Raw genomic sequence first — 13,736 nt, forward strand, 5'->3', positions numbered from 1 at the left:
GCTGCCACAGGATTGGCTGATTAGATACTTGCATTAATGAACTGGTCTGCAGGTGTAGCTAATAAAATGGCCATTGAGTGTAAATACATTAATTAATGACCATACCTTGATCAAGACTTTAAAATCAAATTTATATATGGGAAGTCCTTAAACATACAGTAACGGTTAAGTTTTTTTTACACAAAGAGTGGTGGGTGCATGGAACATGCTGACAGTGGTGATGGCAGAGGCAAATACATTAGGGACATTTAAGAAAGACTAATATGATAGAATAAAGGAGGGCTATGTGGAAAGACAGATTGATTTTAGAGCAGATAATAAGGTCAGCACAACATCATGAGCTGAAAGGCCTCTGTAATTCTATGTTTTATGCTTTATAACATTAAAATTAAGACGCAAATGAGTCTGAATTGATCTTCAAAGTTCTAAGCTCAAAGTAAATTAATTATTTAAGTATATACAGTACTGTGAAAAAGTCTTAGGCATGTATATTTGCTAGGGTGTCTCAGAGTTTTATACAGTGCAGTATTTGTCAACATGGAGTGGAGAGTGAAATTGTAAATCTGACAGGAGCAAAGGATGGTGGGAATGGCATGTGGAGTGCCGTGGGCGGGGTGTCGGACAGGTTGCAGAGGAGTGCCAGGGGCAGGGGGTGACGCGGGTGCGGGCACACCCTGCCCTGAGACACCAGGCAAGGTCATTTGCTTCCATTACAGGTTTCTCTCTGGTACTTCCCGCTCCCACCCCACTCCATTCCTCTGCTCCCAACCATGATGCCCCCTTCCCTGCCTCCCTCCCACTTTCAGTCCACAATACAGACCCATACCAGAATCAGGATTATCATCACTCACATATGTCATGAAATTTGTTTTTTTTTCCAGCAACAGTATACTGCAATACATATACTTACTACAGTACCGTGCAAAAATCTTAGGCACTCTAGCTATACGTATGTGCCCAAGACTTTTGCACAGTACTGTGTATGACACCATATACAACGGTGAGGTTTATTTTCTTGTAGGCATTCACATTAAATACACGAAACACAGTAAAATCAATGAAAGAAAACAGCCAACAGGATGGACAATCAGACAATGTGCAAAGGACAACGGACTGTGCAAATTAAAAAAAAAGAATAAATAAATAAGCAATAAATATCGAGATATGAGATAATGAGTCCTTAAAATTGAATTCATAGGTTGTGGAAATAGTCCAGTGTTGAGGTAAGTGAAGTTGAGTAAAGTTACCCCCTCTGGTTCCAAGAAGCTGAACCTGGTGGTAAGGGGTCTAAGGCTCTGGCGCCTTCTTCCGGATGGCAGCAGCGAGAAGAAAGCATGGCCTATGGTGGGGTCCCTAATGATAGATGATGCTTTCCTGCAACAGCGTTTCATGTATATGTCTTGAATGGTGAGGAGGACTTTACTCATGATGAACTGGGTCATATTCACTACTTTTTGGCGTCATTTCTATTCAAGGGCACTGGTGTTTCCATATCAGGCTGTGATGCACCCAGTCATTATACTCTCCACTACATATCTATAGAAGTTTTAGATGACAGACAGAATCTTGGCAAACTTCTAAGAAAGTAGAAGTAGAGGTGCTGCTGGGCTTTCTCCATAATGCAGGACCCAGGACAGATCCTTTGAAAGTTTAACACTGAAAAATTTAATGTTGCTGACCCTCTCCGCCTCTGACCCCACCCCAGTGAGGATTGGATCATGGAGCCCTGGTTTCCTCCTCCTGAAGTCAGTAGTAAGCTCCTTAGTTTTGCTGAAATTGAGTGAGAGATTGTTACTGTGGCACCACTCGGCCAGGTTTTCAATCTTCCTCTTATATGCTGATCCGTCACCAGCTTTGATCCGGCCATCAACAGTGGTGTCATCAGCAAACTCAAATATGGCATTGGAGTTGTATTTGGCCTCTTTCACCTCAGACGGTTGAGGAAGTTTGGTATAGGCCCCCAAATCCTAAGAACTTTCTACAGGGTCACAATTGAGAGCATCCTGACTGGCTGCATCACTGCCTGGTATGGGAACTGTGCCTCCCTTAATCGTAGGACTCTGCAGAGAGTGGTGTGGACAGCCCAGTAGATCTGTAGTTGTGAACTTCCCATGATCCAGGACATTTACAAGGACAGATGTGTAAAAAGGGCCCGTAGGATCATTGGGGACCCAAGCCATCCCAACTACAATCTATTCCAGCTGCTACCATCCGGGAAGTGGTACCACAGCATAAAAGTCAGGACCAACAGGCTCCGGGACAGCTTCTTCCACCAGGCCATCAGACTGATGAACTCACACTGATTTGAGTGTACTATGTTGCATGACTGTTCTATTTATTATAAATTATTATAAATTACTCTGATTGCACATGACACATTTAGATAGAGATGTAACATAAAGATTTTTGCTCCTCATGTATGTGAAGGATGTAAGAAATAAAGTCAATTCAATTCACATAGTCATAAGTACAAAGCAAGTAGAACAGGGGGCTAAGCACACAGCCTTGTAGTGCACCTGTGCTGAGGGAGACCTTCCTGATGTTAAGCCCATCATGGAAAGTGGCATAATTTGTGCAACTAGGTAAGAATAATCTTTTTCTAGAACAGTGTATTGTGAAAACCATTACTATTGGAATATCTGTCCTGCCGAAGGGTCTCGGTCCAAAACGTCAGCTGTACTCTTTTTCATAGATGCTGCCTGGCCTGCTGAGTTCCTCCAGCACTTCGTGTGTGTTGCTTAGGTTTCCAGCATCTGCAGATTTTCTCTTGTTTTTGACTATTGGAATAGTTAGACTACAGTTGGACTAAAACCATTGGAATATTTTTGCCCAGAGTCCTGTCGATAAGCTAGCTAGTCGATGGGCATGTTGTTTGCTAATTCATTCTGGGAAATTCAATAATAACTGAGGCCCGAAGCATCATGAGGCACGGAAAAGCCCTGACACAAGGCCTTACTGAATGGGCCCTGCATTGAAACGAGATTGAATAGAGCACATAATCATTCCACAGTGTGATCCAGGCTTCTGATTAATAGATTGATTTGATTGTTGTGGATATCTTGAAATATAATGCTGTACATTTAAACAAGCCTGCTGTCTTTAAATTCAGAAGGAAGCAACTGTTTAATAAGAACTATTTATTGTCCTTGGTGATACAGCGTAATACAGTTCAGTGCACAGTCAGGGAACATTTTAATCTCAAACAGCTGACAAAGATATGAAATATTTATGTATTCAGGGCAAAGTAAATATGAAAAAGAGACGCCTAACCTCCACTAAGGATCATAATTGTCTTTTCACTCACTTGATATTGCTGGAGCTATTGCAAATGTATGCATTATTATTGCTCGTGGTTTGAATCTGATTCTATTGTTCAAGAATTAGAAGGATCTTAATTTCAGTTTTGTACTTACAGAAAGCATGGTTATTTATGGAACAGGCCATAGAATGGTACTGCATTCACTCAAGTCGAATATGATGTTCTCCCAAGGGGTTATTGCCTTAATGGAGAACGCATGTATGTGACTTTGTTTAACAAGGGGAGGCTGATACACGAGCAGCCATCACACGATCCTTGACAAATAGGGGCCGGGAATGCAAGGTGGCCGCGGACCCTCCACTGCTTCCTCTGCCCTCCACCACCGTCACCTTTTGCCAGCTCTACCACTGACGTCTTGGTTGGATTGCTCTTTGTCTGAAACACTCTACTTGACCTTCCTGCCACGGGTGTTCCAACCAGGTGCTAAGCTCCAGACAGCTTCACTCTCGGGACCTCAGGACATCACAAGCCTTTCCCACGACGTGGTGATGATCGTCAGAGCAGGAACAGGTCATACAACAGTTAAAGTACATGCTTGTTATTTAAAACATGGAAAAATAGAACAGTACTGGAGAGTATGGGCCCTTCGGCCCACGATGTTGTGCCAGTCCACTGGGGATGCCGATGCCCAGTGCTTGTACCCTGAGTCGTATCAACTGGAGCCTGGAGACCAGTCCCGGGGTTATCGAACTGTGAATGTGTGTGGGTGGGAGCTAAGGGACTTGTTTTGCTGTTGCTTTGTTGCTCATTGTGTTCCGTGTTGTTCTGCCGAACATTGTGGGCATGCTATGTTGATGCTGGAATGTGTGGTGGCCCTTATGGGTTGTCCCCAGCACACCATTGGGTGTGTTGGTCGTTAATGCAAATGGCGCATTTCTCTGTATGTTTTAATGTAGACTATGTGATAAATAAATCAAGGATCAAGGATCAACTTTATTCACCATATACATTTACATTTATTGAGAATTTGCAGTGGTGTGTTGGTCAGGGCGTAATATACCACAAAAACAACATTCAACAATTATAAAGAATAAAGAATTTGATATAAAAATAAAGAATTTCTTATATTGTATTGAATGGACTTTATTTCTTATATCCTTCACATACGTGAGGAGTAAAAATCTTTATACTACATCTCCGTCTAAATGTGCCCTGTGCAATTATTGTAATTTATAATAAATAGAACAGTTATTGTAATATAGAGTACACATAAATTAGCGTGAGTTCATCAGTCTGATGGCTTGGTGGAAGAAGCTGTTCCGGAACCTGTTGGTCCTGGCTTTTATGCTGCGGTACCGTTTCCCGGATGGTAGCAGCTGGAATAGATTGTGGTTGGGGTGACTTGGGTCCCCAGTGATCCTACGGGCCCTTTTTGCACACCAGTCCTTGTAAATGTCCTGAATCACGGGAAGTTCACAACTACAGATGTGCTGGGCTGTCTACACCACTCTCTGCAGAGTCCTGCGATTAAGGGAGGTACAGTTCCCATACCAGGCAGTGATGCAGCCGGTCAGGATGCTCTCAATTGTGCCCCTGTAGAAAGCTCTTAGGATGTGGGGACCCATATCAAACTTCCTCAACCGTCTGAGATGAAAGAGGCGCTGTTGTGCCTTTTTCACCACACAAATGAATAAAATTAGGATTTAAAGTTCAAAGTTCAAAGTAAATTTTACTATCAAAGTACATTCAAGTCACAATATACTACCCTGAGATTCATTTTCTTGTGGGCATACTTAAATCAATAGAATAAGAGCTCTAACAGAATCAATTAATGAGCACCCAACGAGGACGTTCAACCAGAGTGCAGAAGACAACAAACCGCAAATACAAATAAAAAGAAACAATAATAAAAAATAAATAAATAAGCATAAAATATCGAGAACATGGGATGAGTTCAGAGACAGATATGGAACAAAATTTGCACAAATACGTAAATACCACCATGTACTTAGAAAAGTAGCTTTGAAGTTTACTAGTGCACTGCAGTGATGGGATGGGTGGGGGGGGGGGAGTCCTAATACGTACAGGGGGGAATTGAGGGATGTGCTAACTAAAATACTAAATAGAATAACAAAATTGCTTCTTCACTATTTTGATAGTGAGCTGTATTTATTTATAAATATTGTTACCAGTATGGAGAATGGAATTTTCTTGCACAAGGAACAACTTAATCTAGTTATCCAAAGACATGTATAGTTAGCTGTAATACAATAAAGTGGTTTGAGAGTCCAATCCAGTGGCCAATTAAGAGCCAACTAGATCGGTGTAGGTCTGGAGTCATAAATCAATATATTTCCCCAAAGACCATCAGTGAACCAATTTTTTTTCAGATATATAACAATGCAACAGCTTTATTATGCTTCAACCTGGCATTTTGTACATCAGACTTCCCCACCTTTCCCCACCATTGTGATTATTTACCCAGACATCTGGATTACTGGGCATTTGTGTTTTCAAGGGATTCTGTTCTAACCATTACTTTTGGCTGCACACTTCAATTCTTAATAACCCCAATAAATAAATATCACTGATTTTTTATTTTTTTAAAATTCATGCCACTTATCTAGTAAATTATAAATCAGTGCAACTATTTTTTTGCTTTGGCAAAAATTCTCATTATTTAGAACACGTGTAAGACTGAAAATAAAAATCTTAAATTAAAAAGCAGAAAATTCTGGAAAGACTAAGACTCCTGCTCCATCTTTGATTTACAGGAAAGAGCTTGTCTTTCCTCCAACTACTATTACATTTAAATCCTAAGAACAATTTGGTGGTCAACCCACAGCCTTAACATCCATGTAGGAGACAAAAGGGGGCACCAATTGCAAGACTGTGATTATCTATTACAAGCAGCATGAACACCTCACGCTTTGATTCCCAATCCAGTCAGGGAGGAGGCTACATTCATCTATGCCAGGACCCCCAGACTCAAAACCAGTTACTTTCCCCAAGCAGTAAAGCTGATCAACACCTACAACCAATAACCCACCCCTCCGCACACCCTACCAACACTACTTTATCATTTCCTGTCAGGCACCTTCTAAGCCTAGCGTCACTTTATGGACATACGATAAATTTATGTGTATAAGCTATCTTATGCGTTTATATTTATTGTGTGAGTTTTTTATTATTGTGGTCTTTATCTTATTATGTTTTTCTCAGTGCTGCATCAGATCCGGAGTAATAACTATTTCATTGTCCTTTACACTGGAGATGACAATAACCAATCTTAGACCATCAGACCACAAGACATAAGAGCAGAAATACTCCATTTGGCCCATAGGTCCTGCTCTGCCATTCCATCCTGGCTGATTTATTATCCCTCTCAACTCCATCCTCCCTGTAACCACTGACTCCTGTGACTTGACAAGAACCTGTCAACCTCTGCTATAACTATTCCCAATAGCTTGGCCTCACAGCCATCTGTGGCAATGAATTGCACGGATTCACCACCCCTCTGCTTAAAGAAATCTTGAATCTTGATTTACATCCACAGCACTGTCACAGTGAATTATCTTAATGCATTGATTTATAAACCCCAGGGTACCAAATGTATGTTAAATCTTTGCAGATTTCCATCTGAACTAATGTGTTTATAAGCCTAATCTGCGATTCATTGTGCTTATTTGAGTTGGCTGCATCACTAACGTGTTCTGTGATTCGGCGTACAGTTCGCAAAAAAAACCATTAAACAATGTTTCAATGCCACCTGTTGTAGAGTGCTTGGAGAAAGCACGTTTTAAACAAATAAAATACTATATTTTTAAATATTCCAAAATTTAACGTGGATGGTCAAACGGTAATTGGCTACAGATTATTATCGTTTTCAACTTCACTGCGGAGAAATTGGCAACGGACAATTAACTACTGGCGTTGACCCCAAAATATCACACTGGCGACAGTTCAGAGCTGTTCCGGCACAAATAACTTGGCGCCTTTTCACGCTGAAGTGAAAGGAGATCGGTTATGTAACAACTCGATGCAATGTCACCCACTCCAAATATGTTTATTTAGATTTGCAAAACTTCGCATTGATCTAACGCGTCTGCGCAATGAGCAGAAATAACATCTATTTTTAAAAAAGGATTGAAGTTCGATGACAGAATAGCTATTGGCATCATTTTACTTCCCCAAAGGGAGGAAACAAAGCGAATAAGACAACAGGCTGCCTGACCTTTCGGTATTTTCCAGCGTCTATTTTAACGCAGCTTGCGAGTATTCCCTCTCTTCAAAATAATGGCCCTTTCACATTAGATTTAAACGCAGGAGAGAGAAAAAAAAAGGAGGGACAGACAAATCTAGAAAGAGAGAGGGGGACGGACAGATATACAGAAAGAGAGAGACAGAGAGAAAGAGAAAGACAGAGAGGGGCGGACAGAAATAGACAGGCAGACGGAAATAGAGAGAGAGGTAACGGGGCGCAGTCGGGAGGAGAGGAGTGGGTGTGGAGGAGGTGAGTAGGGGCCGGTCTGTTGTTGGACGGGCGGAACACGTGGAACGACGGCGCTCTCTCTCTCTCTCTCTCTTTCTTTCACTCTCTCACTCTCTCTCTCTCGGTGGCAACCAGGGCGTCAGGAACAGTATCAGGCAGCGCTATCACGGGCTGCACTCTGCGCTCCGCGCTTGTAGTGACAAGAGCATCCGGCGTCACTGAGTGTCTAAGTGGGTATTTTCTACCCCACCCACCCTTCTCTGGAAGGAGGCTTTGTCCTCAGCACGGGAGCAGACCAGTCTGACCTCAGCAGACAAAACAACGCTGACGGAGCACGGGAGAGGGGGTCTGGGCTTCCAACGCCCTGGTTTACGGACCGCTTTGGGGAGCGACTGACAGACACGGGACCGACAGCATGAGAAGGCATCACTTCTCCGCCACTTTCCTTCTCTCCGTCAGCCTGGGCATCCTTCGCCTCGCCAAAGGTGAGTACCGGGAGTTTTGTTCACACGGCGCTTGGTTTAAGGGGAATTGCAGCTTGACCTTCCGTCTATCACCGGCGCTGTGTACCTCACACCAGCGAATGGACCTTAAACATTCACCTTTCTTATATCGGCACTTTGATTTTTTTTTTTGTAACCGGTGGTCCAACAGCTCCTGGGCTTCTCTCAGCCAATATCATTTCAAGTTCCTTTTTTTTTGTTCTGTTCAAGCAAGGTCCCGTGTGTGTGTGTGTGTGTGTGTGTGTGTGTGTGTGTGTGTGTGTGTGTGTGTGTGTGTGTGTGTGTGTGTGTGTCCAGCCCTTTAAAGCGGAAAGCTGGCATCTGTCCTTGGGTTCAGGATGTGGTTCACCCCAGTTTGCGGAATCTGGAATAGACACGGATCTGGGGTCGGGTTTAACCCTCTCGATGCTGTGAAAGAACAAATCGGAGAACCTTCCCCACCCACCTACCCCTCCTTCCCAAAAGAACACACCTTATGAGCAGACACGCAGTATCTCTCTGCGGGATGGAGTGAGCGAGAGCCGAGTGGGGCAAAGAGAGGGTTCCGTCGTCAGATTATTTGTCGGGGGGCGTGTGGCTGCAAATTGTTGAAAACAATTTTACAGTGTAGATTGAGAAGTGAGATGGTGGGGGTTTGGACGGTGGAAGCGTGGGGAGGAATGTATTCAGTCCGTTCGGATGGAGGTGTGGGATGGGGACAGAGGGAGCGGAGTGACGGATCTTCTTAGTTGGATCGAGAAAGCGATCAAAGTGACAAATCCGATCGGGACGCTTCCAGCCTGCCACGATGGTCAAGCCCTTCTCTCTCCTCTCATCTCTCTCCCCATCTCTATTTTCCTTTCTCTTTCTCTCCTTCCTCTCTCTCTTTCCTCTTTCTCTCTCCTTCCCTCTCTCTCATCCTCCCTCTCTCTCTCTTTCCTCTTTCTCTCTCCTCTCTCTCTCTCCCTCTCTCTCTTTCCTCTTTCTCTCTCCTTCCCTCTCTCATCCCCCTTCTCTCTCCTTCCTCTCTCTCTCTCCTCTCTCTCTCCCTTTCTCTCTTTCCTCTTTCTCTCTCCCTCCCTCTCTCGCTCTCTCTCTCTCTCTCTCTCTCTCTCTCTGTGGTCGGGGGCAAACACGGTGAATGAAATTTAAATTTTGCCAGTGATTTAATTTTTTAAAAAAACACGCAGTTTAAAGCCGAATGATGCAGGACAGCAAACTTACTGAATTGAATTTTATTTAAAGACGGTCGCGCGGTGAGCCACGCGCCGCCTTTTGTTCTGGTGATAAATTGTGGCGGCTGCTTCAAACAAAACACGGACTGCACCACACACGTATTTATTTCGGATCTACCCGGGCTCGCCCAGCCCTTCTCGGCCGGATGGTGTGGGGCGTTTTAAACGTGTAATAGGGGGTTAAATGCAGTTGTTGCTGTTTTCTCGCTCCATCCGCGCGGGTCAAAGCTTTGAGAGATGTACACTGCGTCAATAGCAGCCAGAGAGAGTGTCGCTGTTCCTTGCTGACTGTGAACCGCGATACCCTGGGACTGCACAAACACCCGCTGTGTATTCTGGAGGAGACTCGTTGGGGGGGGGGGGGGGAAGAAGAGGAAGAGGGAACATCAGTAATGAATTTCGCTCCGCACCGAACTGTCAGTGTCATCTGCATCATGGTACAGTTATTTTTCTTCCCTTCTAAATATTCTCACATCAAACCCCTCGGCGTTTGGTCCGCTCTCGGCATCGCTCCTGCTATTGTACTGTCCAAGTTATCTTGCAGAGAGTAGGCAGCTAAATATAAACACAGACCATATCAAATTTCTCAGCGTGTCGGGAGCTTACATGCCGGCACTGTTTGTTAAGTCTTTTTTTAGCAATATGAAAGTGAGATTTTCTCAGAATTTCACATTGGAGATACCGTTCGAACTCTTTAAGGGACGCAGTTTACCGATCCCGCTGAGACTAGAGTCACAGTGATCCACAGCACAGAAAGAGGCCCTTCGGCCCGTTATATCTGTCATCCTGCACCATACCCCTCCTGTCCATGTACTTATCCAAACTTCTCTTGAAAATTGCAGTCAAACCCGCATTCACCACTTCCGCTGGCCGCTCATTTCACGTTCTCACCAGCCCCTGAGTGAAGAAGTCCCCCCCCTCCGATCTCTTAAATATTTCATATTTCACTCTTAACCTATGATCTCTAGTTCTTGCCTCACCCAACCTCGCTGGAAAGAGCGTTCACGTATTTTCCCGAAGTCTACCCCTCATAATTTTGTATAACTCTATCAAATCTCTCCTATCGCTCCAGGGAATAAAGTTCTAACCTATTGAACCTTTCTCGGTAACTCAAGTCCTGGCAACATCCTTGTAAATTTTCCCTGGACTCTCAGTTTAAAGAGTACTTTGAACTAAATTAATTTCAATCTTTATGTAAAAATGTTTTATATAATATAGTCTCAGTAGAAAAAGCCTGCTTGCGGTTACTATATCCCTCATAATGTCTTCTGTTATTTGTTTTTCATAGCGTCGTTATTGGACTGAAGGCTAAAATAGTAATGAGTGATGTGGATTGTCAGATTTTCAGTATTAAAACTGAAGCCACGTCTCTGTTATCAGATTGAATATTTTATCGCCCTCTAAATTATTAATCACATTTGCTGCCTGGAAATCCACGCTGCTGCTGCGTGCAAGATCGTCGGCACAGAGCGTGCATGTGTGTTTATTCGCACAGCGGCCACTTTATTAGGCACCTCCTGAGTGCACGTTCGCGGTCTTCTGCGGCGGTAGCCCATGTGCTTCAAGGTTCATCGTGTTGTGCATTCAGAGATGCTGTTGTAACACGTGGTTATTTGAGTTACTGTCGCCTTCCAGTCAGCATGAACCAGTCTGGCCATTCTCCTCTGATTTCTCTCATTAACAACGCCAGCTCGCACACAGAGCTGCTGCTCACTGGGTTTTTGTTTGTTTTTTTAGCACCATTCCCTGTAAACTCTAGGAACTGTTGTGCATGAAAATAGAGGAGATCAGCAGTTTCTGAGATATCAACCTACCAGGTCTGGCACCACTCTGAAAGTCACTTTGATCGCATTTCTTCCCCATTCTGATGTTTGGTCTGAACAACTGAACCTCTTGACCATGTCTACATACTTTTATACATGGAATTGCTGCCACATGATTGGCTGATTAGATATTTAACGAGCAGGTATACAGGTATACCTAATAAAGTGGCCTCCTAGAGTAGAAGTGAATTGGAGTTGGGATGTAATTGGATTCAACTTTTTATTCCCTCCTGTAGGCAAGGTTATCAAACTACCTCCTAACATTTAAGGATTATGTGCAAATTAAGATTGTACTGAACAATCCAGCTTTAAATTAGTCAACCCTTTAATGGAAGGTGCCGATTGAGGAGAGAGTGATATAATTTTTTGTGAGATTTAAGATTTTTGAGGTATATCAAAGCTTGACGAGTTAATATTAGGTTGTAGCTACCGTGGAGAGCAAGCACTTTACATCTGCTTTGCTGTTGTTCTGCACATTGATCAAGTTCAAGTTGAATCGTCATTTGACCACACAGATGTGTACAGCTAAATGAAGCAACATTCCTCCGGGATCAAGATGCAAAACACAGTACATATAGTCACACACAGAACACATAGCTGCCGTAGCACAGTCACAAAAATATTACTTTAAGAAATTTTGATTTTGTTGATGCTTTATGACTTTAAGAAATGTATGATTTGTAAGAAATTATAAGATTTTTGTATTTCTTATAATTATTCTATTATTACTCCAATGGTAGGTATTTATCACTTCACTGTTGTTCTGTCTCTTAAACCTATGTTTTGCCCATACAGACCCTCTCGCATGAATAAAAAATCTTCTGCCCAAAATACTGTTTGATTGATGAATAGAATGTCCACAAAATAAAGCTGCTTGAAATGGCCCTGTAACCAGCGTAACACTACACAAGCTGGCATGTAGATGTCAGCTGTGGCTCGGTTGCTGGCTGTCTCGTCTCAGAGACACAAGGTGGAGTGTGAGAGTTTCACTGTGGAAACCTGAGCACTGAAAATCTCACCGGACTCTCCAGTGCAAAAGATGAGAGGCTCCTGCTCTGTCGGAGTGCCGTCTTTTAAATTAAGTTTTAATCTGAGGTCCTGACGGCTCTGTTCAGACTCTGGAGATTACATGGTCGTGTTGCAAAGCGAAACGATTGGGAGATAGATAGCTTGGCCATTTTTCATCCCACAATCTACATCGAGGGAAAAGACTATTAATTTACACTTTGATGCTTGTGGGAGCTCCTTGTGTATTGATTGGCTGCTGCATTAAAACACACCCTCTTCTGAATGCTGCCATAAGGGAGGAGGTACAGAGGCCTGAGGACCCTCACACAATGACTTAGGATCAGCTTTTGCCCTTCCACGCGCAGATTTCTGAATGTTCCATGAACCCATAAACACTACTTTGCGAGATTCCTTTTTTCCTCTGTCTGACTGTCTATTTATTGATTGATTAATTGGTTGGTTGTACCTTGCACTAGGCAGATCTACAATGAAAGTGCACTTGTTATTTGCCAAACCTGTGCAAGGAAAGCATTTGGTTTCAGATGGCAAATAGAGAAAGACTTTAAAATTCAAACTGGTTTGCAGCTCCGACCTTTAGTACTTGCATCAGAGATCCCTGCACATTCCACTTCTCTGCTGCACTTGGAACTTCCTCGATAATCTCAGGATGTGGGGACTCTGTGTCCTTTGAAGGGGACAGGAGCAGCAGATGATATCTCCTCCCCCTGTCTGTTGAGGCTTTATAAGGCTTTGGTCAGAATGCACTTGGAATATTGTGAGCAGTTTTGGACTCCTTGTCTAAGAAAGGATGTGTGGCATTGGAGAGAGTGTCGTGGTGTATGCTGACAGAGAACTGAACCCAGTTATGGAGGAACGAAAGGCTCCCATGTAGAGACAGAAACAAGAGTTTGTTCATAGGAAATCCAACAAAACATCAGTGGCTTGACTGAGTAACATCATGAGATGAATCATTCTCAAAACACAAGGACCCCGTGATCTCCACTAATTGGGAGTCAATTTCAAATAATCACAGCATGCTGAAAACCTGTGCTAATCAAAATAAACTTGACAAGTTTAAATAGAAAAGACAGGGGTTTAATGACCCTAGAATAGGCAACAGTTAACAATTACAGAGGCACAGGCCCGTCGGGCTTATGACAGAAGGTTGAGGGAGGACTTGACAGAGGTGTTTAAAATTATGAGGGGGATTGATAGAGTTGAAGTGGTTAGACTTTTTCCATTGAGAGTGGGGAAGATTCAAACAAGAGGACATGGGTTGAGAGCTAGAGGACAAAAGTTTAGGGGTAACATGAGGGGGAACTTCTTTACTCAGAGAGTGGTGGCTGTGTGGAGTGAGCTTCCAGCAGAAGTGGTTGAGGCAGGTTCTATGTTGTCATTTAAAGTTAAATTGGTTAGATATATGGACAGGAAAGGAAT

At 43.2% G+C, this 13,736-nt stretch overlaps 1 protein-coding gene across 2 annotated transcripts in view; it reads left to right on the forward strand.

Moving 5' to 3' along the window:
• The first annotated feature begins 7,889 nt into the window (after positions 1–7,889).
• The window catches only part of LOC140211501 (EGF-like repeat and discoidin I-like domain-containing protein 3), a 298,350-nt gene continuing 292,503 nt past the window's right edge, over positions 7,890–13,736 (forward strand). For both annotated transcript variants that reach the window (XM_072281267.1, XM_072281268.1), the window contains exon 1: positions 7,890–8,236. In XM_072281267.1, the coding sequence (XP_072137368.1) occupies positions 8,167–8,236 (70 nt within the window). In that variant the 5' untranslated portion in view covers positions 7,890–8,166. The remainder of the gene's footprint in view (positions 8,237–13,736) is intronic.

The sequence above is a fragment of the Mobula birostris genome, chromosome 17 (assembly GCF_030028105.1).
Source record: "Mobula birostris isolate sMobBir1 chromosome 17, sMobBir1.hap1, whole genome shotgun sequence".
Classification (NCBI taxonomy): Eukaryota; Metazoa; Chordata; class Chondrichthyes; order Myliobatiformes; family Myliobatidae; genus Mobula; species Mobula birostris.